Raw genomic sequence first — 25,644 nt, forward strand, 5'->3', positions numbered from 1 at the left:
GGCTTAATGCATGGAAAGTAGAAACTGAATAAGCAGCTATTAAATATAATATAAGGCTCTCTCCGGGAAGTTGGGAGGTCTGTGGGTTGACACCACTAGGTAGGGCCAAAGCAGGCGCTCCTCTTGTCTGCTCTGTAAAGTGCAAGGTAAGTTCAAACCCCTGAACGTGTTTACCAAGACCTTCCCTGCTCTGGCCCACACCTGCCTTTCTGCCTGGCTCCCAAGACAAATCCTGCGCCCCAGCAGTCAAACTGGTCCCTTCACCACTCCCAGAACGCACCTTGAGGCTCCCTGCCTTCGGGCCCTTGCTCAAGCCTTTCCCAATCTCTGCCACGCAAAACCCCAGTCACAACCCCCACTTCCTGAAGACTCAGGTAAAGTGCCTGCCAGCTGAGTTGTTTCCCTCTTCCAGCCTTCCAGGTGCTTCTCTGAGGGCGGATCCCGCTCTGCATTGTGGTTACCTAAGCCTTCCCTGCCTTCCTCGGTGTCTATTGCACTGCAGGGCCCTGAAGAAAGGGAGAGGGAGGGTTACAGGGGTGTAGTTCAAGTTCGAGGTAGAATCAGTGTAAAGGCTGGATCAAGACTGGGGTGGTAGGGTTAGAACTAGGTATGGGTTAGTCCATCCTAATCCCACCCACTAGGCGGCGCCGGCAGTCTCATTCCAGTCGAGACGCCTCCGGTTTTTGAAGTTTATTACCTGTCTAACAAGTTTCCTTCCTGCCCTACTGTCCCTTTAAGAAGGTGATCCAGGTGAGGCCGGGGCCCCGCCCCCAGCGCCGACCCCGCCCCCCGCCCCCACTGGGCCTGTTTGGCTCGCTCAGTCCTCGCGACCTGGGCCAGCCGTGCGGGCCACTGTCCCGGGTCCCGGCCCCGCGCCATGGAGTGGCGCTGGCCCCTGGGGCTCGGGCTGCTGCTGCTGCTGCTGCTGCTCTGCACCCCGCTGCCCCCGGGGGCGCGCGCCAAGGAAGGTACAGACCCCCGCTCCGGATCCCCCCTCCCCTGGCCGGGCTGGCACCCTCCTCCCGGAGCCGGCATTCCTGAGGAGGCCCCTCCGCGCGCCCCTCTCCAGCGCTCCCGTTTCATCCGTCGCCAGGGCATCGACTGGCCAGGCCAATCTTTGGTCTTTGACCCCAAACAGCTGCTTTCACGGGCCAGTCATCCCCGCCCCTGCTGGGCAGCAGTTTACGCCTGGGGGTGGGGTGCGAGCAGCAGCGTCCAGACCCCCACCTCAGCAATGCGGGGGGCGGGGGGGGGGGTTGTGCCCAGATAGTCCCAGCCTCAGGTGCCCAACCCAGAGATCGGAACACTCTGAAGTCCGAGGTGGGAAGGCGCCTTATTGTCAACCTAAGCCGGGTGACAGGGAGACCTGCCTCTGGGGGAAGGGTTGGAATTCGGGGTGTAGGAGGCCAAGTCTCCCAGCCCTGCTACCCCAACTTCCTAGACTCAGAGCTGTGCCTTGTACCCCACTCCACAACCCCAGTTACAAGCAAAGCAGACCCTTTGCCAGTGGTGGGAGCCTCCTACCCAGGAACCACCGCTGAGGACCCCCAGGGGCTGAGCAACTGTCTCACCCATGCACCCTTCCATCTGCAGCGGATGGCTCCCCCGCTGAGTGAGAGGGTGCAAGTCTTCCGTAGCAGTTCTTCCTAACGCTTCCTGCCTTGGGTCAAAGATCCAGCCCTCCAACCCTTGTCCCGCTTTGCCTTCCTCCGGTCACACTCTCCAGGACAACGGGCTATTCTCCCTGGAGCTCTTCACTCCCCTAAGCCTCCGGAAGTCCAAACTGTTAGAAACAGGGTGTGGGAGCCTGGGGGGCTGGGGGCCCAGAATGAGGAATGTGTGCTGCACCTGTGGGGCCTCCTCCCCCGAGGTGACAGGCCTCTTTCCTCCCCACCTTCAGTCACTCTGATGGACACAAGCACCGCACAGGGCGAGTTGGGCTGGCTCCTGGATCCGGAGGATGGGGTAAGTGTCAGGGGAGGGAAGGTCTTAGGATGGCTCAAGGCTGAGGGCCAGTGGGAAATGGGGTGGAGAGGTGGGTGGAGGAACAGAGAAAAGAGCAGGAAAAACTGGAAGTGTCTCCTCTGGGAGGGGGAGGGGAGATGACTCAGAGAGCCTTTTGAATGGGACATGGTGGGGGGGGGGGGGTCAGGCTTCACCCCATGGAGAATGCTTCAATGCCTGGCTCCTCCCCTTTCTGCCCCAGTGAGGCGGGGCAGGAGGGGACTGAATACCTCTGAGGACCATCTGGGGAGAGACTGGACCATCCTGGGGATGGCTGAAGTTTAAGACAAAACAGAGAAGTATCCTCAATCTGAGGTCCATTCATCCCCATGGAGTTGCACAAATAGGTTCCAAGTGGTAAAATTGTGTATGTGTGTGGACGTTTTTTTTCTGGAGAGGAGAACCAGAGTTTTCATCAAATTCTTCAATGGGTCTGTGACTCCCCAAAATTAGAAGCTGCCTCAGTAAAAGTCCCAGAGCCCGTGGTACTTCCTCCATCCTCCCCAGTGCAGGCACACCATGCATTCCAGCTGTTTAAGTCTGCTCCAAGTCCCTTGGGTGTTCCTAAAACCCAGTGAGCAGAGGTAGGATCTTGTGAGTCCCACAGAACACGTTGGCCTCTCTGCAAACCTGTCCAGGAACCATGGGAAGCCAGCCCAGTTGCCTCAGCCTCCAGGACTCTCACCTTAGGTCTCTCTTCCCTCTGGTCCTAAACCCTGTTCTCTGGGTACCCCCTTTTCCCTTTTCTAGTCCAGCAGGAATCGGCCTCTATTTCTGGGGTTGGTGTGACTTGCATTCTTTCCCTCTGGGTCCTAGGGTCCTGGCTCAATCTCAGCTCTCCCACAGAGTAGCCTGTAATTAGAATTAATAGTCTAAACCATAATGTATCCTACAGGAGGGGCTGCTTGGAAAATCCTGGATAAGGCCAACCCTAATAGGCGCCTCATCTCATAAACCAGCTAATCACTCCACAATGAGGGCTACAGGTCCACCTGCTGGCTCCCACGGGCCTTCGCTGTGCCCCTGCCACCTCCACCCAAATAACTCTTCCCTAATTGGGCCAGAGTGGAAGCCAGGTGCCTTTCGAAGCTCAGGCTAAACAGCACTGGGAGGACAAGAAGACAGCAGCAGTTACACACTCCCACTGTCTTGCTTGTCCTCTCTCCTCCTCATCATGTTTTCAAAACACACACTCAGGTCCAGGCTCCCCAGAATGCACACACGTAGCAGCCAGCAGCGCCTGAGTGATAAGTGAAAGGATCCTTGTGGCTGATCCTGGGCAGCTGTTTCTCCCTCTTGCTCAGCTCACCGCTGGAGCTAGGAGAGGCGAGTTACAGCTGGGAACATCTGCTTCTCCTGGCTCCAGCTGCAGGCGAGCTAATGAGCTGCACATTAACCACCCACCACCCTCCCACCTGCCCTCCACCGCGTGCGTGCCTTACACTTGGCTTCCTCATCACAGCTGCCTCTTACAAACAGGCGCTGGGTGCCTTCTATCCTCCCAGCTTCAGTGCTTCCACACCCCTTGCCCAGTCTGTGAATTACCTGGCATAATGCAAAACTCTGCTCCTGCCCCACGCCATCCCAAATTCCTTTTCCCAGAGCTCAGAGTAGCCATGAATGCCCTTGCTTTATAATGGAGTGAAAGCCCTTGGGAAAGTGAACTTTCTCAGGTAAGGGCCTCGTCGTCTCTTCTTTATAAAATAAGGGGGTTTCAACCAAAATATAGAATTTTGGAGTTTCTTATGTTCATACAGCAGGGGAAATACTTACAAATAGCTAATATTTATTTTAAAGAAAGAATAATAAAATGGGAGACTTGCCCAGACACCAGAACATACTATACAGCAACTATAATGAAAGCATGTGTCATTGCACAAGAATACTCAGGTCAATGGAACAGAATAGAAAGTTCAAAAAACAAGTCCACATATATGAGATTTTAGTATGTGATAACATTGGAATTGTAAATCAATGTGGAAAGTATAAAATCATCACTAAATTGACAATTGGATGCCTATAATTAAATAAAAAAAGGCAAAATTACATATCCACACTATACAAAAAAATAATAGATTCTAGGGAGATTAAAATCTAGACCTAAAAACCAACCCTACAAAAATATTAGGAGAAAATATAGAATATCTTTATAAGTTTGGGATGGAAGAGCTTCCCAAACAAAACACACAACTCCAAAATCATAAAGGGAAAGATTATAGATGTTATTATAGGAAAATGTTAAATAATGTCAACATCAAAGATATTAGCAAAATAAAGTGGTGTGACAGGGAGAAAATATTTGAAACATTCATTTGAAGCAAATGATTAATGTCTATAATATTTTTTTAAATTCATCCAAATGAACAATCAAAAGATAACAATAGATCACCCCAGTGAATTCCATTGTAAATAAATAAATAAAACAGTAGAATATCAGACAACAGATAATTGCTTAAAAATACAAATAGCCAGTGAATAAAAGAGAAACGTACAACCTCCTCTCAAAGAAATGTAAATTAAAATGGCAAGAAGCTATGTCCTGTCCATAAGACTGGCCAAAAGTAAGAAAATTATTAATATCTAGTGTTGATGAGCTTTGGAGAAAATGAGCTCTAAGGCATTGTTGGTGGAAGTATAAACTGATAAAGCCTTTTTGGAGGACATAAAGCAGTTCTATAGAGTTTTGATAGAAATCTGTACATGGTTACTAAAAAAAAAAAAAAACCCTAGAAACTACTTAAATGTGCAACCATAGGCGAATGATTAAATAAATTCTGGTACATCTATACAATGGACAAGTATTTTATGGATTGCTGAAAAGAATTAGGTAGATTTATATATACCCATGTGGACATCTTTCAAAAAACAAAAAGTAGCTTACAGAATAACACGTGTATGTTTAAAAAAACACATTTATGTTGAACACATACACACATAGTAAAACATTTAGACGCAAGCATTCAAACCCACCGGCCAAGAGTTGGACATGTTTGCGAGGTACTGAAAATTGCCTGTAAAGTTTTACTCCAAATTGTTAAGAGTGGCTTCCTCTGGCCGTGGAGTGGATGGATGGGAGAACTTTCACTTTTTAATATATGCAAATTTTTGTCCTTTGACTTTTTATAATAATCACATAAAGACATAATAATTAATAGCATAAACTCAGGAGCCTAGAGGGCCTGGGTCCACATCCCAGCTCTGCCTCATAATAGCTGAGTGCCTTGGGCAAGTCATTTAACTTGGCTGTGACTCAGTTTCCTCATTGGAAGTGCTTACAACGGTGACTAGCCCATGGGAAGCATGATATTAGAACTAGCCATTATTAACAAAGTTTAAAAATTCTTTTAATGTAAAAGAAATTAAGGGGGGAGGATGTCTTGGAGTTGCTGATTTCAATGGTGGCCATTCCTGGAACACATGTTAGAGAGGGTGAAATTCCCTTATTATTATTGTTTTTTAAAATATGTTTTTGATTTTTTTTTTCTTCAGAGAGAGAGGAAGAGGGAGAGAGAGACATTGATGTGAGAGAGAAACAGATCAGCTGCCTCCTGCACGTCCCCCAGCTGGGATCGAGCTGCAACATGGGCATGTGCCCTGACTGGGAATTGAACCGGTGACTCTTCAGTACATTGGAGGATGCTCAACCAACTGAGCCACACCAGCGAGGACAGAGATTCCCTTATACAGAAGAGTTCTTTGCTGCCTCTTGCTCTCCAAGTAGGCAGAAAGGCTTTGTGAATAAGCTTTTGCTATAAAAGTCTGTCCTTGCGGTACTTTACAGCTCTACTGATGATATAGGTCAACATTGGTGCTCAGACACTTGCACCTGGGTTGGGCTAACAGAAGGGACAATGGCTGGCTAGGGAGGTGAGTGGGGTATTGTATTGCCTGTCCTATATCCAAATAAATCCCTGACCCTAACACTTAACCTACTATCCTGGGGATGAGGGGTGGGGAGCAGGCAGGACAAATAGTGTGAACCTGGGGGGCTTTGACACCGACCTCCCCACCGTCAGATCTAGAAAATGGGAGTTTGGGGAGTAGATGATAGATGGTGACTAGGAATGTGACTTTGACCTTCCTCTGGCAGTGGAGCGGGATGCAGCAGATGCTGAATGGGACACCCCTCTACATGTACCAAGACTGCGCAGTACAAGGAGGAGGAGACACTGACCACTGGCTTCGTTCCAATTGGATCTACCGGGGGGAGGAGGCTTCTCAAGTCTACGTGGAGCTTCAGTTCACCGTGCGGGACTGTAAGAGTTTCCCTGGGGGAGCCGGGCCTCTGGGCTGCAAGGAGACCTTCAACCTTCTGTACATGGAGAGCGACCAGGACGTGGGCATTCAGCTCCGACGGCTCATGTTCCAGAAGGTACTTTTACTCCTCAGTCCCATTTCAGTCCTAACCCTGATCCCTGACTCACTCCTTTCCATGTGCCCACTCAGCTAAGAAAAAGAGAAGGTGCCAGAAGCAGGAAGAGGGTCTAGGTGTCACATATTGAAAAGACAGTGGGGCTAGAGTTCAGAGGAACTGGATTTGAGTGCCCTTTCTGCTGTGTCCCAGTTTGGGGTGCAGTACTTAACTTCTCTGAGCTTTGGTTTCCTTGTCTTAGCACAGTGATCATAGTGCCTCGTCGACTGCAGAGGCTTTGCAGGCATCCACTGAGATAACAGCATGGTGGAGGCAGGGGAGAGGTGTTTCAGCTTCTTCCATTAGTATCCACAATGTCCTTGCATGCCCCATCCCCAGGAGTATTGTTAGAGTTGTGTAGGAAGATAGTAGGCTCTCTCTCATATCACCCCTTCCTTTCCTACTCAAAAAATATGCTGAAGTGCTGGAGACTTAGGAGCATATGATTATAGGATGTGCTCACATTTGTTTCCCAAAGAGATGATGCTGTAAAGTTTGTTATTCGTACTAAATTAATCATGACACACTTTATAACTGATCACCCCATTGCCACTGAGGCGGGACCACAACTTCAAATAGCAGAAGTTATATGAGCTGTAGCCCCACTGCCTAGGTGCCAAACCCAGCTGTGTGGTCTCAGACAAGGTCTTGAACCTCGCCTAGCCTTGGTCTCCTCAGCGGTTAGACGGGGATGGCTGTTCATCCCACCTCAGAGGATCATTGCATGGACTCGGTAGCATACGCACACAAAATGCTTAGCTCAGTAACTCACACGTAACAAGCCCCCGGTTTATGGTTGTGTAATTATAAAGTACTAAGCAAGCAATCGTTTCTGTTGTGTGCTTGCTGCCCCTCTGCCCCCACCTTCTTCCCAGGTCACCACGGTGGCTGCAGACGAGAGCTTCACCATTCGAGACCTTGCGTCAGGCTTGGTGAAAATGAACACGGAGCGCTGCTCCCTGGGCCTCCTGACCCGCCGCGGCCTCTACCTCGCTTTCCACAACCCGGGGGCCTGTGTGGCCCTGGTGTCCGTAAGGGTGTTCTACCTGCGCTGCCCCGAGGCTGTGCATGGCTTAGCCCAGTTCCCTGACACTCTCCCTAGACCTAACGGGCTGGTGGAAGTGGCGGGGACCTGCTTGCCCCACGCCCAGGCCAGCCCCTCGGGAGCACCCCGCATGCACTGCAGCTCTGAAGGCGAGTGGTTGGTGCCAGTGGGGAGGTGCCACTGTGAGCCTGGCTATGAGGAAGGCGGAGAGAGATGCCATGGTAAGGAGACTCAAGGAGGTGGTGACAACCTGCAGGGACTTGGGGGAGGGAGACAGTGTCCAAGTTGCCGAGGGAGGGAGGGAAAGAGATTATTTAACTGGGTGAGTGTCTGAGGGCCCCAGAGAGACACATACAGGGATGTTTCCACTACAGGGATGAGGGGAGGATGCGATTCTACCTGTAAAAACATGGGACAACTGCAGCTCTGTTCATTCTCTCTCCAGCCTGCCCAAGCGGCTCCTACCGGGCAAATGTGGACTCACCCCATTGTCTCACGTGCCCCCAACACAGCATGGCCGAGTCTGAGGGGGCCACCTTCTGTACCTGTGAGAGTGGCCATTACCGAGCCCCCGGGGAGGGCCCGCAGGCGGCGTGCACACGTGAGTCCTGGCGCAGGGCCTGGCCATCTGCGAGGAGGTACGGGACCCTTGCTCAGCCCGGGTTAGGCTGGAATTGCCCAGAGCTGATCAGGTATTGGGCACTGAACCAGTCACTTCAAGACTCTCCCCTGCCCCTTCTCCCCCTGGGGGAAAGCAGAGCCATAGTAAAATTTCCTCAGCAGTAGTAAAATTTCTGGTGGCCTTTGGGGGACTTCAAGAATCGGGGTGGTGGGGAGCCAGCAGCCTGGGCTCCTAACTGATGGCCCCTCTTCTCCCACAGGTCCCCCCTCAGTCCCTCAAAACCTGAGCTTCTCTGTTTCGGGGACTCAGCTCTCCCTGCATTGGGCAGCCCCAGCAGATATGGGGGGGCGCCAGGATGTGAGATACAGCGTGGGGTGTTCTCAGTGTCGGGGAGCAGCGCAAGGTGAAGCCCCCTGCCAGCCCTGTGCGGGAAATGTGTACTTCTCCCCCGGGGCCAGCGAGCTCACCATGCCTGCTGTGCGCGTCGAGGGCCTTGAACCCTACGCCAACTACACCTTTCACGTTGAAGCCCACAATGGAGTGTCAGGGTTGGGCAGTTCCAAGCCCGCCAGCGCCTGGCTCAGCGTCCACATGGGGCACGCAGGTGAGGGGCCTGGGGAGGGGCTGGCCCCGGAGGGAACCGCAAGAGCACATGGAGGGGCAGGAAGCCATCGAACAGCTCCTCAAGTTGTTTCCTCTTTCCTTCCGAATGCGCTGGCACCCTCTGGCCTTACAGAGTCACCATTAGGCCTGTCCCTGAGGCTGGTGAGGAAGGAGCCGAGGCAGCTGGAGCTGACCTGGGCGGGGTCCCGACCCCGAAGCCCTGGCGGGAACCTGACCTATGAACTGCACGTGCTGAACCAGGTGAGGACACAGCTGAGAGTCTCCATGTCCATGCCCTGCACACCCCAACCCTCTAGCCTGGGGTGCAGGATGGCTCTCTTGGGACAAAAGCCTACACCAGTGATGGCGAACCTATGACACGCGTGTCAGCACTGACACGCGTAGCCATTTCTGATGACACGTGGCCGCTGAGGCGGCCGCATGCCGAGGATGAAACATTTGCTGCTCCTGAAGATGAAACATTTGCGAAATAATGTTTTTTCCTCAAAGTGACACACTACCCGAGTTATGTCAGTTTTTTGGCGAAGTTTGACACACCAAGCTCAAAAGGTTGCCCATCACTGGCCTACACAGAGCCCTACCATGACTATTTGCCAACCCTCCCCCTTCCCATGTGCTCCCAAGACCGCCCCTTACCTCCACCAGGTCTGGCTCCACCCAGCCCACTCAACATGAGTCCCCCACCCACAGGATGAAGAATGGTACCAGATGGTGCTAGAACCCAGGGTCCTGCTGACTGAACTGCAGCCAGACACCACGTACATCATCAGGGTCCGAATGTTGACCCCGCTGGGCCCCGGCCCATTCTCCCCTGACCATGAGTTTCGGACCAGCCCACCAGGTGGGTGGCTTATCCTTTGTTCTTCCCCAAACACACAGGCACCTGTCGTCCCAGGGAGGCTTCTGAGACCCTGTTCCAGTCAGTGACCCTCTCTCTCTACACATGCACACATGCACACAAGCACCACACTCACGCAGAAGCTGCTTCAGGGGAGACTCACACCAGCCCCTTCCCATGGTGATCTCACACACACCTTCCAACACTGGATACTTCTGACACAGCACCCTCAGATCTCCTAAAGGCTCAGTGAGTGCCCAGCCGCAGGCAGCCCAAGCCACCCCTGTGGCAGCCCTTTCCACGTGTTCTCTCTCTCTCTCTCTCTCTCTCTCTCTCTCTCTCTCTCTCTCACACACACACACACACACACACACACACACACACACACACACACACACCTGTCTCCCCGGGCTTGCCCTTCTGGTCTCCTTCATCCCCGTGGACTCTGACCCCCAGACTTCCTCACCTGTGTGCCACAGTTTCCAGGGGCCTGACTGGAGGCGAGATCGTGGCCATCATCTTCGGGATGCTGCTGGGCGTGGGGCTGCTGCTTGGCATCTTGGTCTTCCGTTCCAGGTGCTACTCCTGCCCCTCCCCAGCTACCATCCTGGGTCCCTTGTCTGGTCAGAAGGCCCTGAATGCAGCCCCAACCACCTCCCACCCCCTAATACCAAAGCTTCACTGTGCCCCCACCTTCACCCTGCACCCTGGGGAAAACTCAGCCAAGGCCATTGGGCCCCTGATGTGGTACTGCGACCCTGAATAAATTGTCCGCACCCCCACCCCCACCCACAGGAAACGTCGACAGCGACAGCAGCAGAGGCAGCTTGATCGTGTCACCAATGTGAACAGAGGTGAGCTAGGAGCAGCTGTGTGTGTGTGTGTGTATGTGTGTGTGTGCACTTGCATATATGTTGGGAGGTGCCCCTGGGACAGAACCAAGGAACTCAATTCTGAGGGCACAAGTGAGCTCTATTGTCTTTAGGCTTCTCGTGTTTTGCTACCTAATTAACTTTGGTTAATTAACTTTGTACTGATGGTGCCCCAGAGGCTCTGTGCAATTACCTGTTAGCTGTTGGTGCCACTGTACCAATACCCGGGCTCTAGGCAGCTCCCCCACCCTGGTCTGGGCTGAGGCTGGGCGGAAAGGGGATTGCTTGGCAGGCTCCCTGAAGTCCTCCAAGACATATGGGCTTCCTGCTGGTCACCTCATTAAGTGTCCCCAAATAGGGGAGTCAGCAGTCCATCCAAGCAATGGGGCGGGAGTGAGGTCTGCCTGGGAATGTGAACTGAGGCGTGAGTGACTGGAGGAGCATGGCAAGCAGGGGCGAGGAGGAGGGAAGGCATGTGAAGCCTGGGTCAACGAGCCAGGGGAAGGCTGGGGCACTTGAGGCCGTGAACACTCTTGGGTCTGGGTTCTGGCCCGCTGCTCTGGGCCTCAGAGGGCGAGGACACAGGAGCTTTGCGCATAGACAGGAGGAAGAAAAGCTGGCTGTGGAGGCTTCATTGCTGAGGATAGAGACTTTCTCCCACTTCAGCCAAAACAGGACTCCTCAGGGAACAAGAAGAAGGAGAAGTTCGAGGTCTGCTGCCAGCCCCTCCCCCCTGACTCCTGAGCCCTGCAGTTGGCGCTCCTGTGGCCGAGCCTTCCCTGTTCTCCCCGCAGGGGACAAGCAGAGGCTGAAGCCTTACGTGGACCTCCTGGCGGAACCCGTGGTGGACGAGGACCCTGCCCTGGGGGCCCTGGACTTCACCCAGGAGCTGGATCCAGCCTGGCTGATTGTGGACACTGTCATAGGGGAAGGTGAGCCCTGCTGTTTCCTCTGGGTGGCAGCACAGAGCCACTTCCTTCTGGCCTTCCCTGCGGAGCCCCGCTGGCCTCTCCTCTGGCCCCAGAGCTCCCAGATGAGTTCCTCTCTGCCCGACCCTGTCTCCTTGAACTGCTGGGGTCACGTTACAGCCCCCTTCTTGAGTGTCCTGGAATAGCCCCCGCCTCATAACCACGGCCTGCCTCTGTGGTTATGGAGCTTTTGATAAAGAGCATTAGACACATCATCCTTGTCAATAGGGGGGGTCACTGTATCCAGGATCAGGCTCTTCTCAGATGGTTCCCAAACGTGGGAGAGGTTCAGAGCCTCCCTCACTCCACATTCTACCCCACCAGTGTCCTTGGGCTGCCCTGATCCCTTGGGTCACCAGGGGAAATGGAACTGAGCAGAGAACAAAGCTTGGCAGTGTCCTTGCTGATTGTGCGGCCACGCCAGCCAAGCTTGTCCAGAGGAACTCGTGGAAGAGAGTGGCAATGGTCAGCCTCTCTGGTCACTTGTGCTCTGCCCTTCATGAACACACCCCAGTGCAACAGCACAGCGCCCACTGACCCAGCATTTACTGGGCACCTACTGTTCTCCAAGAACCGTGCTAACCCAGGAGACAGTGGGTTAGCTGAACAGGTTATAGAAATGTACTTCTGTCCTGGACTCCTGCCTCCTTCCCCAGGAAGTATAGCCTAGCCCTTGTCCCAGAAAGGGCACACCAGGTTTCTGATCCAGAGGAGAAAAGAGAGCTGGGGGACTAGAGGATGTCATCCAGCCCCCTGATCGTGCACTGGGCCAGGATCCTGTTTCTTTTTCCACCCAGGAGAGTTTGGGGAAGTGTATCAAGGGACCCTGAGAATCCCCAGCCAGGACTGCAAGACTGTGGCCATTAAGACCTTGAAGGACACGTCTCCAGATGGCCAGTGGTGGAACTTCTTTCGAGAGGCAACAATCATGGGCCAGTTTAACCACCCGCACATTCTGCACCTCGAAGGCGTTGTGACAAAGAGTATGAGGATTGGTCTCCATGAGTGGGTGGGGCAGGGGGGTGGGATGGCGGGGAGAGGCTGAGACCATAGGAAGTGGAGGGAAGCTGTTTTGCCAAGGGTAGGAAATCTGGTTCTGGTGGTTTGGGGTGGAGATGGGATGAAGGCTTCCATGGTGACCTGCTTTGTGTCTCAGGAAAACCCATCATGATCATCACGGAGTTTATGGAGAACGGAGCCCTGGATGCCTTCCTGAGGGTGAGGAGGGCAGAGGACCTGCTGGGAAGGGGGGTGCACCATGAAGCCCTGGGTATTGACTCCTGGTCTGGCAAGAGGCAACCCTGCCCATTCCCTAACCCTCCCCTTCACCCTGCTGCAGGAGCGGGAGGACCAGCTGGTCCCTGCGCAGTTGGTGGCCATGCTGCTGGGCATTGCATCTGGTATGACCTACCTCAGTGACCACAGTTATGTCCACCGGGACCTGGCAGCCAGGAACATCTTAGTGAGTCAGAACCTGTGCTGCAAGGTGTCGGACTTTGGCCTTACCCGTCTCCTGAACAACAAGGATGGTACCTACGAAACTCAGGTGAGAGCCCTTTATTCACCGTGTACACATTTGCACACACTATTTCATGCCATGCATACAGGCACACCTCTACAACAAACACAGGGCGCATGCTCCTGTGGACACAATGACTTCATGGTGGCCATCCTCCATGCCCTGAAACACATCACCTTTCTGTCCTACATGCCCTATTAGGGAGGAAAGATCCCCATCCGTTGGACAGCACCTGAAGCCATTGCCGATCGGACCTTCTCCACGGCCAGTGACGTGTGGAGCTTTGGGATTGTGATGTGGGAGGTGCTGAGCTTTGGGGACAAGCCCTATGGGGAGATGAGCAATCAGGAGGTGAGTCCGGGTACTCCCCACAGTGGTCTTCTCTCCAAATCCTCCCATGGCTCTTCCTGCACATAGCCTTATTTCTTCTTCCTCACCCACAGTTTTCTGCACTTCTGTTCCCTCTGGTCCCCTTTGCCTCACACCCTGTTCTTCTTACTAGTGCTCAGGGATGAGGATGAGGGAGGTTAGAGGCTCCTTTGCAATGATCTTGCATGAACAGAGATTTCTTATGGGCTGCCAGGTTAGATTCCTACCTCGGGCTTCCCTCGCCTCTCGCTTGCCGCAGGTAATGAAGAGCATCGAGGATGGGTACCGGCTGCCCCCTCCTGTGGATTGCCCTGCTGCTCTCTATGAACTAATGAAGAACTGCTGGGCCTACAACCGTGACCATCGGCCCCACTTCCACCAGCTAAAGACACAGTTGGAGCGATTGCTGAACACCCCTCACACCCTGCGGACCATGGCCAACTTTGATCCCAAGTAACTACGCTGGGGAGGACAATGGGATCCGGAGGGCAGATCTAGAATGAAACTGGGCATTCAGCCACACCCACCAAGTGCTGGGCCTGCAAACCTCCGGACAGAGTCCAGCATAGGAGGCATAACTGCAGTGTGCAACCTGGGGGAGTGGCCACCTTGATGAAGATTTGGCCCCACCCTAGACAGCTGTAGTTTGATAGAAGACAGGAAGCAAACAGTGAGATGGGAAGCAAATATAAGCAGGGCTTACACCTGACACCTGCTCCAGGGAGCTTGGTCACTTAGATTGGGGTGGGGAAGACAGAATCTGGTAAGTGATGGACAGTAGACTGAGTTTCCTGACTGCGAAGGGCAGCCTTGTGGGGTCTGGAAAGGCTCCCAGATCACGTGCCCAGCATGGGTGTGGGGAGCTGTGGGTGGGCTGATGGCAAATAATGCAGGGTGACATCAGCACCCAGTTCAGGAATAGTGTTCAGAGATGAAGCTGGAGAGGTAGGAGGGTCAATACAAGGAGGGTCAGTACAAGCTCTGCTGAGAAGTTTGGACTTTATCCTGAGCACAGAGAACTATTGACCAGTTTTTTAAAAAACTGCCCATGAGAGGAACATGGTCAGAATTGCATTTTACTAAAAACATTGGCAGGATGTAGAAAAGGAACTGGTGGGGCCAGGGAAGGTGGGGGGAGACTGGCAAGGCTGGACTTCACATGCTTTATCGGGTAAGCCAGCCCTGGCGTACTGGCCTCTGTATCAAACCACCATATATAACCTTGTTTCTGGGAGAAAATGTGCTCCAAGTTCCAACTTTTGCAACTATCTTTTGGAGCACAACTCCCTCGTACACTGGAGACCGCATGTGCTAATCTTTCTGGAATGCTGGATATGTTTCCCCCAGTAGATTTACTTTGCTAATGGTTCTTGGCTCTGGCTGGCTTTCGTACAGGAACACTCATTGTATTGTGGGTGTCAGAGTGCAAGAGTCACAGCCAAGGTTGGAGGTGGCAATCAGGGCTGCTCCCAGAACTCCAGGGGCCACCCTGGAGGCAGGACCACACCCAGGTCCAGGCCTCTGCTCTCCTGCCTCCGCTTCTTCTCAGCTGGGATAGTTGATACGTTCCCAGAACTGGCCACTCCGGCGGAGATGGGCTGATGGTAACCTTGTGTCGGGGACTTTTCAGGGCTGCCACCTCCCCCAGCACCGTCAGCCTGCCCTCTGCTGTGAGTGCACCAGGAAACAGGCCAGGAAATGGGTTCACAGACAATGGCCTGGCTAATCCGCAAAGTCTAGATAATCTCTGTGCCCAGACACCAATTTGAATGCTGGCCCCAGATGCTCACAGGCTAGGCCCAGGTTTCAGGAGAGCAGAGGACAGCCCTTCCCCCTCCTCACATGACTGAGAGAGTCCCCGTCCCATCCCACAGGGTAACCCTTCGCCTGCCCAGCTTGAGCGGCTCAGACGGGATCCCCTATCGAAGCGTCCCGGAGTGGCTGGAGTCCATTCGCATGAAACGCTACATTCTGAACTTCCGCTCAGCTGGGCTGGACACCATGGAGTGTGTACTGGACCTGACGGCCGAGTGAGGACCCTGGGGACCCGGCAGGGGAGGGTTGCTGGGGTTTGAGCCCGCACATTCACGAACCCCTTTCCTTGACCACAGGGACCTGGTGCAGATGGGGATCACGCTGCCAGGACACCAGAAGCGCATTCTTTGCAGTATTCAGGGATTCAAGGACTGAGCCCTCCCCTCCCCCATCCTGTCCTCAGGAAGTAAGGATGGGGCCAGGGTCACTCAAGTCCTTTCCCTCAGCCTACCAGGCCTTGGTGCTGTTCTGGCCCACCCTTCCCTGGGAAACTTGCCTTTGGAGCCTGGGAGCCTCTTTGTTTTCAAAAGGGAGGTTGGGGTATAAGTAAAATCACCGTGCTGGGAGGAGGGTTTAATATATATATAGTTATACACATATATATTTTTATAAGTAAACAGGAGCTGAGTTTTCACCTGGACCCCTGTTTTTTTTTTATCCCTCCGTCTCCTCCATCTGTAGCACAAGAGTCAACTGCTAAGAATTCTGGAAAACAAGGTTTTTTATTTGTAGCTGTAGCCACAACCTGGCAGCATGGGGGCAGGTAGGAACGTCCAGGCCAGTGAGCCCAGCCCAGCCTCCCGGGGGCTCAGGGGACTCGGCCCTCAGCAACCAGAATAGAGGCTTGTGGGGGGGGAGGGGGAAGGGGGCGCGCAGCTGAGGGCATTTGTGCAGCAGTGAAAGCAGCAGCGCTCAACCTGGCGACCCTCAGGTGGGGTACCTGAAGGGTGGTGAGAGGTCCCTGCAGGATGGGAGAGGGGACTAGAAACCCAGAACCGGGACTCTGCATCCTGGGTTCTGTTGGGACCCTGGATCAGGGACGTTGGGATACTGGGTGGCGTTTGGAATGGAGGGAGGGGCTAGACAAAAAAGAACCCGGGGCGGGGCCAGTGGAGGAGCAGGGTGGTCTCAGTGTGGGTGGTCCACTGATGGAGAATGAACTCCCAGTGAAGAAGGGCCGGTCCTCTCAGGTCTGGGTTCTGGCAGTGTGGCACTTGCGGCAGAGCACGTGGCCATCCAGGGGGAAGCAGCCGTTGTCGTCCGCCTCAATGGACAGAGCCTTCCCGCAGTCCTAGGAGAAAGTGGAAGAACTCCCTGATGGGAAGGGCCCCTGTGCACCCCACCCCACCCCCACTTTTACATTAGCAAGGCCAAGTGCTTAATAGCTCAGAGTTGATATCCTCACGGTGCCCCCACAACCCTACTCATCCCCCACTTTCACTTTTGTCCCCTAGGCATCCAGTACGAGGATGGGCAGTGGATAGAGCTGCACCCATCCCAATAAAGAATATGGGGCCATTCCCACATGTCTCAACTCCATTCTCACTCTCCTTTCTTCTGAGTCTCAGTGAGACTGCAGCCTGGTCACCACAAAGCATAACACCCTTCCCTACCACTGCTCAGTCTCCTATCTTGGTTTATCTGCAACTAAGTGACCCCACAGAAACCCCACTACCCGCGTCATGGAGTGACCAAAGCATCCGGGCTGGGTGGGCCTGGACACTGCCACTGACCACCCTCAAAACTGCAGGCTGGCATTGCTCACCACCTGGCCAGTGAATAATGTCCCCACACCTCCCGGCCCTCCGGCCCCAGGGACACTGACCTCACACTTGTAGCACTTCATGTGGAAGTTCTTGTCCAGAGCAACCACTCGCACCGTCTCCTCCCGGCCAGGCTCAGGCATGATGGGCTCTGCACAGACAGAGCACCTGGGCGCGTACTGCCTGGAGGGCAGCAAGGCGGTACAAGTCGGGATGTGGGGAGAGGCACCGTGCTTTCACCAGAGCACAGGGAGAGCAGACGGTGGTGGCATGGCAACAGGCAGACTTCTCTGCCCATCTTTCCCACATCTCAAGGTAGAGGAAGCCCAACAGAAAGGCCTAAGACCAGCCACCCGGCTCTCCCAAAACCCCACCCATCCCAAATCCACTACCACCAGGTCCTCACCCATCACATCCATCCTGCAGAAAGCACACCCAGAGGAGCCCTGATGGTCCCATCCCTGGACCCCTGACCCTAGTCCACCCCCCACCACACAGGTGTCTCTGCCCGACTGCTGGGAGGTACAGAGGGACAGGCAGCCCTGGCCACCCAAGGTGGAATCCTAAAAACGCACCCCTCAAACACAGAGGTGGGAGCCAGATTCTGTGGGGTCCCTGTCCCACCCTCTAGATACCTTACAGGATTTTGCTGCTGGCCTGAGAAAGTAGCCACCTTATAAATACTTTCTAGGGGGAACCAGAGTTCCTAACAACTGACCTCCAAAGGCACATCGACAACCTGGCCTGTGTGAAATGAAGTCACTCCAGCACATGTCGCCAAACCCCAGACCACAACCAGAAGCTTCAGTGAGCCAAGGGCCAGGGGACTGGCCAGGAGCAAGACTTGCTACCCAGATCTAAGGCTCCTGGACAACTTAGTCCACATGAACTCGTCCCTGCCATCTAATAGGACGTGCGGCCAGAAAACCAGACCAGGGGTTTGGCGCTGTCTTGGGATCAGAGGGGCAGCCTGGCTCCCAGACAAACCATGGTTGGCCCCAGAGAAGAGCCCAGAAGTAGTGGTGGGTCCTCACTTGTGGTAGTCAGGGACGCAGTGGGGCCGGTTGGCCTGGTCCACAATGAAGGAGGTGCCCTCCAGGGGGCAGGCGCAGACCACGCAGGTGAAGCACTGAGGGTGGTAGGCTTTGCCCGTGGCCCTCAGCATGCGGTCAGTGATGGGCTGCCCACAGGTGTTGCACTTCTCCAGGGTGTCCTGAGGAGGGAGCAGTAGGAGATTGGCAGGGAACTGTACCCAACAGCCAGCTGCCAAGGCAGGTCTCCACATGTCCGCACCCCAACCCCTGGCTGAGCCCCACAGTGGCCCTCAGCCCCAAACCTGACTCACAGTGTAGCAGCCCTCACAATACGGTGCCCCCTCCACGCTGTAGAACTGCTGTCCTTGCAGCTGCTGCTCACACTGGTGGCAGGTAAAGCAGGTGATGTGGAACAGCTGTCCCAGAGCGCGAACTGCGGGCTGCGCACGCGCCAGGGGCTGGTGACACCGGCCACAGGATTCTGCGTAGGCCAAAGAAGATAAATAAATAGGAGTCAGCTGATCCCTCGAAGAGGGAGTGGAGTCACAGGAATGGCCAGCACAGTAATGAAGGGGGGGACAGACATCCCAGCAAGGGGGCGGTGGGCTCACCACTGACGGCCATGTTCTGCCTCTGAGGATGCTCCATGTCCTGCATGAGCTGCTGGGTCAGCTGCTCCAGCTCCTCCACCTCCTTCAGAGTCAGAGGTCCTGGGGCCCCAGGGGAGCGCACCTGAAACCCCAACACTCTCTTTATACCCTCTAAAGGGTCACCCCCTCCAAGAACATTCCCCAACCAGCTTACCCACTTTCTTCCAGGAAGGACTAACTCTCCTCCCATTTCCCAGATGCTCAGATTTGACCCTGAAAGTTCCTCTCTACCCCTCCCAGACCCCAGCACCACACGAATAAGGGGGAGGGGATGACCTTCCACCCGCTTTGCTCAAACACCCCTGGGCAGCCACAGACAGGCCAGAATGACTGAGCGGACGGAGGCCACGCACACAGCAGCTCATGTCACTGAAGCACCGAACACACCAGGCCACGCATCAACTCCACAGAGCATGCTCGGACATGGCCCCCCACAGAAGAGGTCGGCGCGATGGGCTGCGCACCCAGGTGCGCACACACCTACCCGTCCCGCCTGCTGCTGAGCTGCTCTGTCAGCGTGAGGATACAACACAGGCAGGAATCACAGGTTAAACCCCCAGGGCTGTCTGCGGCAGCCCAGCCCCCAGCCCTCCACACAGAGGTCCAGGGTCCCTCCTGACCTCACTTCCTCCCCTGGAAGCCTCAGAGAAGGGCCTATCTTAGGCCAGCCCACAACTGGGGATCCCACTATTTAGGGGATCCTGAGAGAGCTTGGGGGTGGGGGTGGGATGAGGTTAGGGGGCACTGCAGGACCCTGACAAGTACCAGGAGGAAGCACCACAGGCACTGTCTGACTCCACCAGCGTTACCATGAGACGCTCCGATAGGAACGCTGGTTGGTCTTGCGTTACTGGAAAAGTCCACGCAGGACTGTGGTCACTGAAGGTTCTCCCTGCCCATGCCTTCATTCCCATAACATCTGGAGCCTCAGTCTCCCAGCTACCTACCTTCTCCCACAGCCACCTTCACCACCTCCCCTCCCCGCCTCAGCCTGGGCCCCACCCTCACCCCCTCTGCATCCAGAGCTGTGCCTGCCTGGAATGCAGACACACAGAAGGCCCATGATCATCATTTTTACAAGGCTTTCCCAGCCACTCTAGCCACCCTGGGCCACCATCCCTTATCTGGCCCAATCTCGGCCCAGGCCACACCACCCGCTTCCTGTTTCTGCCTTCAGGCTACAGAAGTAAGCATAGAGGCTGCAGAGTGAGTTCACAAAACACAAAACACAGCAGGGCCCTCGGTGACCTCAGCCTGTCATCCGCAGCTCGGCTGTCTGGCTTTCGGCTCCTGTGGCTTCCCAGTGGCCTTCCTTCCCCACAGCAGTTGTTTCAAACATTTCCATCCCCTCGAGCCCCTCGCTCTCACCAATTACCTCACCTCCTACATGACTGAGAAGATGGAAGCTGGCCAGCTTGAGCTCCCTCAGTGTTCCTCCTCTCCACAGAAACACTGGGATGATTCTGTCCTTGCTCTCTGGGAACGCCACGGCAGGGGGGCCGTCACCTCTTCTCCTCCAGACTCCATGGAGCAGCAGCCCCTACTCTCAGGCACCTCTAACCCCCCTGCACCAGCTTCTTCCTCTTGGTTCACACACATACCTGAGCCCCCGTCCCCTAACTTGAAAAACCACACACACACAGGCCCTGCCCTCGTCCATCTCTGCCAACCCTCCAGAGCAGGCCACTCTGGAAACTCCGTTTCCTCACCACCCATGCAGTCCGCAACTCCCTTCACTGTCCCCATCAAAGGGCACAAATGGACTATCCCACAGCCTTAGGTGACTTCCAAATAGTCAAATCTGTGACCTTCCTGTAGTCCTCATCCTCCTCAAACCCCCACCGAAGGGCTCCTCAGCCATCACATCTGTCCCCCAAGATTCCATCCTGACATGACGCTCCTCCTCCTTCTGCCATTGTCCCCCCTCCCACCTGACCAGCGGGAGCATCACCCAGGTTCCTCCCAGGCCCACAGCTCCTGCTGTGCAAGCACTCTGGGCTGCTTCAGTACCACTGATGACAACCTTGAATCCTGGGCCTCTCCTAAACCCTGGCCCTCCATTTCTAACTGAGTGACAGTTCCAGCTGAAGGAAAGTCCTCCTGGAACCTGTTGCTCAATACGCCGACAGCTGGACCCCTCCTCTTCCCGTCCAAAGCATTTCCCCTTCTGGACTTCTCTATTTTGTCAGCATTTCTGTCACTCATTCCCCCCACACACCCAGGCATTTTTTACCCCTCCTCTTCCTCTCCCAACTGCTTATCAGTTACCAGGTCCTAGAGGCATTTGCTTTGACAGCTCTTATCCCCTCATCTGTCACTAATCTCCAACCTCTAGTACACACCTCTGCTGCAAACACTATCCCAAAAGCTTCCAAAAGCATGGCTGCCACAGGTCCTCCCACCCACTCACACACCTACTTGGAAGCGATGAAGGATGTGCCAGAACTGACTGGCTCCCTCGAGCTCGCACCTACCTCTCGGTGGCTCTATAACTTCCCAGAGGAACCTTCTACTTTCTAGTCTCCCAACACTGGTGTATTTGTGCCCTTGGGTTTTGCTCATGCTATTCCAATCCCAGAGCCCTTCACTCTCCTCTCTGGATTCTTAAGTCCGGCCATCCCTCAGAGCACACCAGCACCAGGACGCCTTTCCTAACTGGCCAGCCCCATGCTGACTCCCTGTTTGGAGCTTCTGTAACACAGAATTCTGCACAGCTCATGGGTACTTGGCGTCTCCTCCTGCCCCATCCGTGCCTGCACATACAGAGACAGACGCTCCTGCTGTCGGTTTACTCTGTCGCTGGTTGGACTAGATAACCATCGGGGTCCCTTCAACTCAGAAGCTCTCGGCTCCTGAACTAAAAGGTGGGAATGAGAGTTTTTCAATTTGGGGCACTCATGTGCTAGGTAAAGACCCTCAGCACTCTCTATGTGTTAGCTCCCTTGAGCTTCACAACCATTGTATGAGGTGGATCATGTTATTTCAAGGGCGGAAACAGGCTCCAAGTTCACCTCACTTGCCTAGGATCCTGTGAGATGGGAGCTGGGAATTCTATCCCAGGTCCAGCTGACTCCCTCAGGCTTAACCTCGTTGAGAGATCTCTTCCATCCTGAGCACAGAGCACAGTGCCTGGCACTCAGCAGATGCTGGCTCAGCCAGTGCAGCCACTCTTATCACCCTCAGGCAGTGAGAGTGCTCAGAGAAAGAGAGATTAACTCAAGAATCCAAGAAGGGGGAAGGACCAGGGTTGGACTGGTGATGAGGTCATCCTCCCCTCTAACATACTAGGGAAGGGATGGTCCACCAAACCCTCCGCCCAATTCAGAGCCTGTGCTGCTCCCACTCCCAACCAGGCCACACCAAGCCCCAGACCCTGCCAGCCCCGGCTCCAGATGAGCTGTCTTTACCATGTCCCACCAGTCCAACCCTAGAGGCTGGAAACTCCTATCCCACCATCCCCACCCACTCATCTTTGCCCTCCTTCTCTGGCTCCTGACTTATCCCCTGTCCCCAGCACCCAGGTCTCACTCAGCCTGGTCCCCCCACCCCGCCTCACCTGGTTTTGGTTTTGAGCCGGTGCGGGCACTGGGTGCTGCTTCTCCTGCACTCGGGGCTTCTCCCGCTGCTGAGCATAGGTGAAGCTGGGGGGCTGAGGGGAGCCTGTGCCAGTGGAAGAGGGAGCTTGAGGGGGCCCCAACTTTTGATTCGGCTGTGGCCCGGGTCCACCTGGGGCTCTAGGGCTGAACTTGGAAGCCACAGGAGTAAACTTGGGAGTCACTGGAGAAAACTTAGGGGCTGGAGGTGGGGCTGGGGGACCTCGAGGCTGACTGTTAGCCAAAGGCACAGTCTGGGGCTGGGGCTGGGACTGGACATGGAGCTGGACCTGAGGCTTGGCCTGGGGCTGGGGTTGAGGCTGCACGTGGAACTGTGCCTGGCTCAGAGGCTGAGGCTGAGCCTGAGCCTGGGGCACAGGCTGGGAGCTAGAAGGGGCCTTCCAAGGAGGCAGGGGTGCTGTGCCCGCAGCTGCAGGCTTAGTACTGGTCTTGGAAATGAATGGAGTGGAGACAGGTGGGGGTACATATCCAGATGATACCTGCAAGGGGAGGGCAGGGGGAGAGAAGTGTGGTTGAAGGAGGGTGCAGCCCTCCCCAGTTCTGTCCCCACTCCTTTCCTCCTCTCCAGTTCCTTACCCGGGCTTTGAAGGGATCATTCCTGGTCATGTCATCCAGCAGTGAGGACAAAGAGTCTATCTCCAGATCAATACTGCTCACCTTCTCCCTGGGCTAGAAGGTCAAGGGTCAGAACACCCATCCCAGTCCTCCATTCCCCCATCCGGGCAGAGGTGCGGGGGAGGTCAGAAAGGACCCTCCTCTCCTTCCCTGCAGGGTGTCCCGGCTTAGCTGCCCCTCCCAGGCCCCGTACCTGTGGTGGGAGCGGGATGGGAGCTTCAGGGCCCCCCTCCTCCGCCAGTGGAGGCGGTGGGGAGGGGAAGATCTCCTCCTCCAGAGGTGCAGGGGGAAAAGACTCCTCAATCGGGGGAGGGGGAGGCGGGAAGGCACCTCCCAGGGTGTCCTCCGTGTCCTCGCCATCCCCAAGGAGGGGAGGAGGTGGTAAGGGAAGGTCTGGGATAGGAAGGAGAAAGAGAGCAGTCAGCAGGCGCCCCTCTTCCCCATTCTCTAAGTTCCCCTCCTTCCACAGCCCTAACCCCTCACCCAAGAACTCTCAAGGGTCCCGGGGCGTGCGGGAAGGAAACGGGGGAGCATGGGGGCTCCGCGCAGGAGTGGTGCAGCTCCCGTTACACTTCGGAAAACGGACCCGGAGGCAAGATTCGTGCCCCACATTCCCACCTCCCACCCCCAGGCGGGGACTTGGACCTGTCCCAGGAGCCCTGGCTCCCAGCCATGAGCTCCGCGATGAGGTAAGAACATCTGCTCGAGACAGGGTGGCTGCGCCCAGCCCCCTCCGCGGCAACCTTTCCAAACACCCCCAACCCCTACGCCACTGCCCCCAGCGCGGCGCCCGCCCCGGTCCAGCCCCCAGCCCGGCCGCATACCTTCCGGGGGCGGCGGCGGGATCTCGCCCACCCGGCCCATCTGTGCGCGCTGGGCCCCGGCGGCCGGCAGAGGCTCGCTGTCCCCGGGCCGGAAAGGATTCACTTTGGGCTTCGGAGCCACCACCGGGGCGAACTTCTTCTGCGGGGCGTAAAAAGCCGGCGCCGAGACCGAGACCGAGATCGCGGGAGACGGGCGGGGGGCCGCCATGGCCAGGCCGGGCTGCGGGGCGTGGGGGGCCGGGTTATGCGGCGCCAAGCCTGGCGGAGGACGCCCCCGGCGGGCGGGCTCCCCGCGGCGTCCCCGCGGCGTCCCCGCGTGCCCTCCCCGCGAGCGGCTCCCGGCTCCTCACCGCGGGCCGGAGCGTGCGCGCCGCGTCTCAGTGGCCGCCTGGGCGCCGGGTCCGCGGACTCTGCGCCCCGGTCCCGAGCCGCCTCTATCCCGGCGGGGGAGGGACGCGGAGCAGGGGGTGGAGAGAGGGGCGGGGAGAGCGCGGCGCCCAGACCATACAAGGAGCGGCCCCGAGAGGGGGGCGGGGAGAGCGGGAGGGCCGACGCGGCAGGAAACTCCCCCAGGAAGGGGCCCAGGTCTTGCCCCTGGGCCACAGCCTCCGTCAAGGTCCTCCCGCCCCGGCCCCCGCCCCCGCCCCCGCCGCTCGGCCCGCCGAGGACCACCCTTCCCCGTGCACAAGTCTCTGATGTCATTTCCTGACTTGCCCCCCTCCAGGCCAGACCCGCGGTGCCCGAGATCTGACTCACCGTCCCCACTCCGGGATGTGCCGGCGAGGTCAGTCGGGTGTCTCCGAGGTGCCGAAGCAGCCCCTTTGCGCTCCACCCCGACCCAGCCCCCTCCTCTCCCGGCCCCCGCTACCTGCGCCCGCCACCTCCCCACACAGCTGCCAGCCCCGCACCCTAAGTCCCCCTCGGGTCGCCCGGATTGGCAAGACTAAGATAAAACTGGGCTCCAGGGTGGACGGAGAGGGTGAGTGGGCGTTCTCCCTTCCCACGCCCTTCCGTGACCTGGGTGGGTGGGCGTGCGCGCGCGCGGGTGTTTGTGTGTGTGTGTGTGTGTGTGTGTGTGTGTGTACATGCACCTTATGGGGCAGCCCCTTGAGGCTTCTAGGAATTTGCATCACCCATGTCCCCGCCTGCAGATCTCTCTTAAGATTTGCGGGAGGGAGAGGCGGGGACCAAGGACCCCGGGAATGGGGGTGGGGGTAAGCGGAGGCGGGGTGTGGGGGGGGGGGCAACCGGCTAGGGAGGAAGAGCGTGGACGCGGGCGAAACGTCTTCGACAGTGTTTCAGCGCCCGCAGTGACCCCTCCAGGAGCCTTTGGGCAGCCGGGTGGCCCTCGGGAGATTCGGAGACTGCGCTCGCTGGAGCCCCCCACTGGTCCGACCGGATTCCTCTGCCTTGGACTGAGCCCCAGGCTACGAAAAACGGATAGACCTGGGTTCATTGAACACTGAAATTAACCAAACCGCCGCTTGAATTCTTGCACACTCACTACTTACAAACTATGGAGTCATTTGGCCTCTCAGCCTGTAAATCCAATATATCACCCTCGGGCGCTGCCTTTTCTCTGCCTTCTAAGGCAGTTCCCTTGTGCATGCCCTACTCTGTTTCCAGCTCCTTGGCCCTTCAAATCGGCTACAGCCTACTGTCAAGGAGCATCTGGGCTCTGCTGGAGAGATCATCCAGACCCACCCCTGACATTCACCAGGAGAAATCAGGCTGGGAGCTTCAGAGAGGGGCCCGGGGTCACACCCCGTCAGCCCCCAGGGAAGTCTAGGCTAGAACTGTTGTCTTGAGGGCTCTAATGTCTGCAGAGCTCACTCCCCTACACCCTGGTGTCAGATGAAGCATCACTGGAGACAGGAATGCAGAGTGAGGTCAGGGTGCAGCGACCAGCTTGAGTGTCCAAACTAAGAGGCAAGTCTCTTCATTCTCTCCGCTTCATTTTCTCCGTGCGTAAAAGAGTGGTGATATTTAATCTACTTACTTGATTGCATTAAATGGGGAAGTAAATGAAATTCAATATCTGAAGTGTTATATAATAC

General features: G+C 55.9%; 2 protein-coding genes across 4 annotated transcripts; one reads left to right on the top strand and one right to left on the bottom strand.

The window, feature by feature from the left end:
- The first annotated feature begins 837 nt into the window (after window positions 1–837).
- Window positions 838–15,888, top strand: EPHA1 (EPH receptor A1). Of its 3 annotated transcripts, XM_079786597.1 has the most exons (20): window positions 838–968; window positions 1,901–1,965; window positions 6,095–6,376; window positions 7,291–7,681; window positions 7,906–8,061; window positions 8,342–8,686; window positions 8,819–8,946; window positions 9,397–9,547; window positions 10,024–10,120; window positions 10,340–10,398; window positions 11,083–11,127; window positions 11,211–11,348; window positions 12,182–12,367; window positions 12,541–12,602; window positions 12,724–12,930; window positions 13,105–13,254; window positions 13,532–13,725; window positions 15,147–15,302; window positions 15,384–15,493; window positions 15,769–15,888. In XM_079786597.1, exons 1-19 carry the CDS (start codon window positions 878–880, stop codon window positions 15,460–15,462), a joined length of 2,982 nt encoding a protein of 993 aa, XP_079642723.1. In that variant the 5' UTR covers window positions 838–877; the 3' UTR covers window positions 15,463–15,493; window positions 15,769–15,888. The 3 variants fall into 3 exon arrangements, with proteins under 3 accessions (XP_079642723.1, XP_079642722.1, XP_079642724.1); XM_079786596.1 differs by lacking the exon at window positions 15,769–15,888 and having other exon boundaries at window positions 15,384–15,749; XM_079786598.1 differs by lacking the exons at window positions 11,083–11,127; window positions 15,769–15,888 and having other exon boundaries at window positions 15,384–15,747.
- On the bottom strand, window positions 15,791–24,237 carry ZYX (zyxin). The gene is made up of 10 exons (XM_079786600.1): window positions 23,938–24,237; window positions 23,588–23,807; window positions 22,957–23,156; window positions 22,725–22,817; window positions 22,091–22,627; window positions 18,496–18,616; window positions 18,196–18,365; window positions 17,885–18,063; window positions 16,913–17,033; window positions 15,791–16,378 (listed from the first exon to the last, which is right to left on the bottom strand). The coding sequence occupies exons 2-10, from the start codon at window positions 23,793–23,795 to the stop codon at window positions 16,274–16,276; spliced, it is 1,734 nt and encodes a 577-aa protein (XP_079642726.1). The 5' UTR covers window positions 23,796–23,807; window positions 23,938–24,237; the 3' UTR covers window positions 15,791–16,273.
- Window positions 24,238–25,644: the final 1,407 nt, after the last annotated feature.

This window comes from Cnephaeus nilssonii (genome assembly GCF_951640355.1).
Source record: "Cnephaeus nilssonii genome assembly, chromosome: 12".
Lineage (NCBI taxonomy): Eukaryota > Metazoa > Chordata > Mammalia > Chiroptera > Vespertilionidae > Cnephaeus > Cnephaeus nilssonii.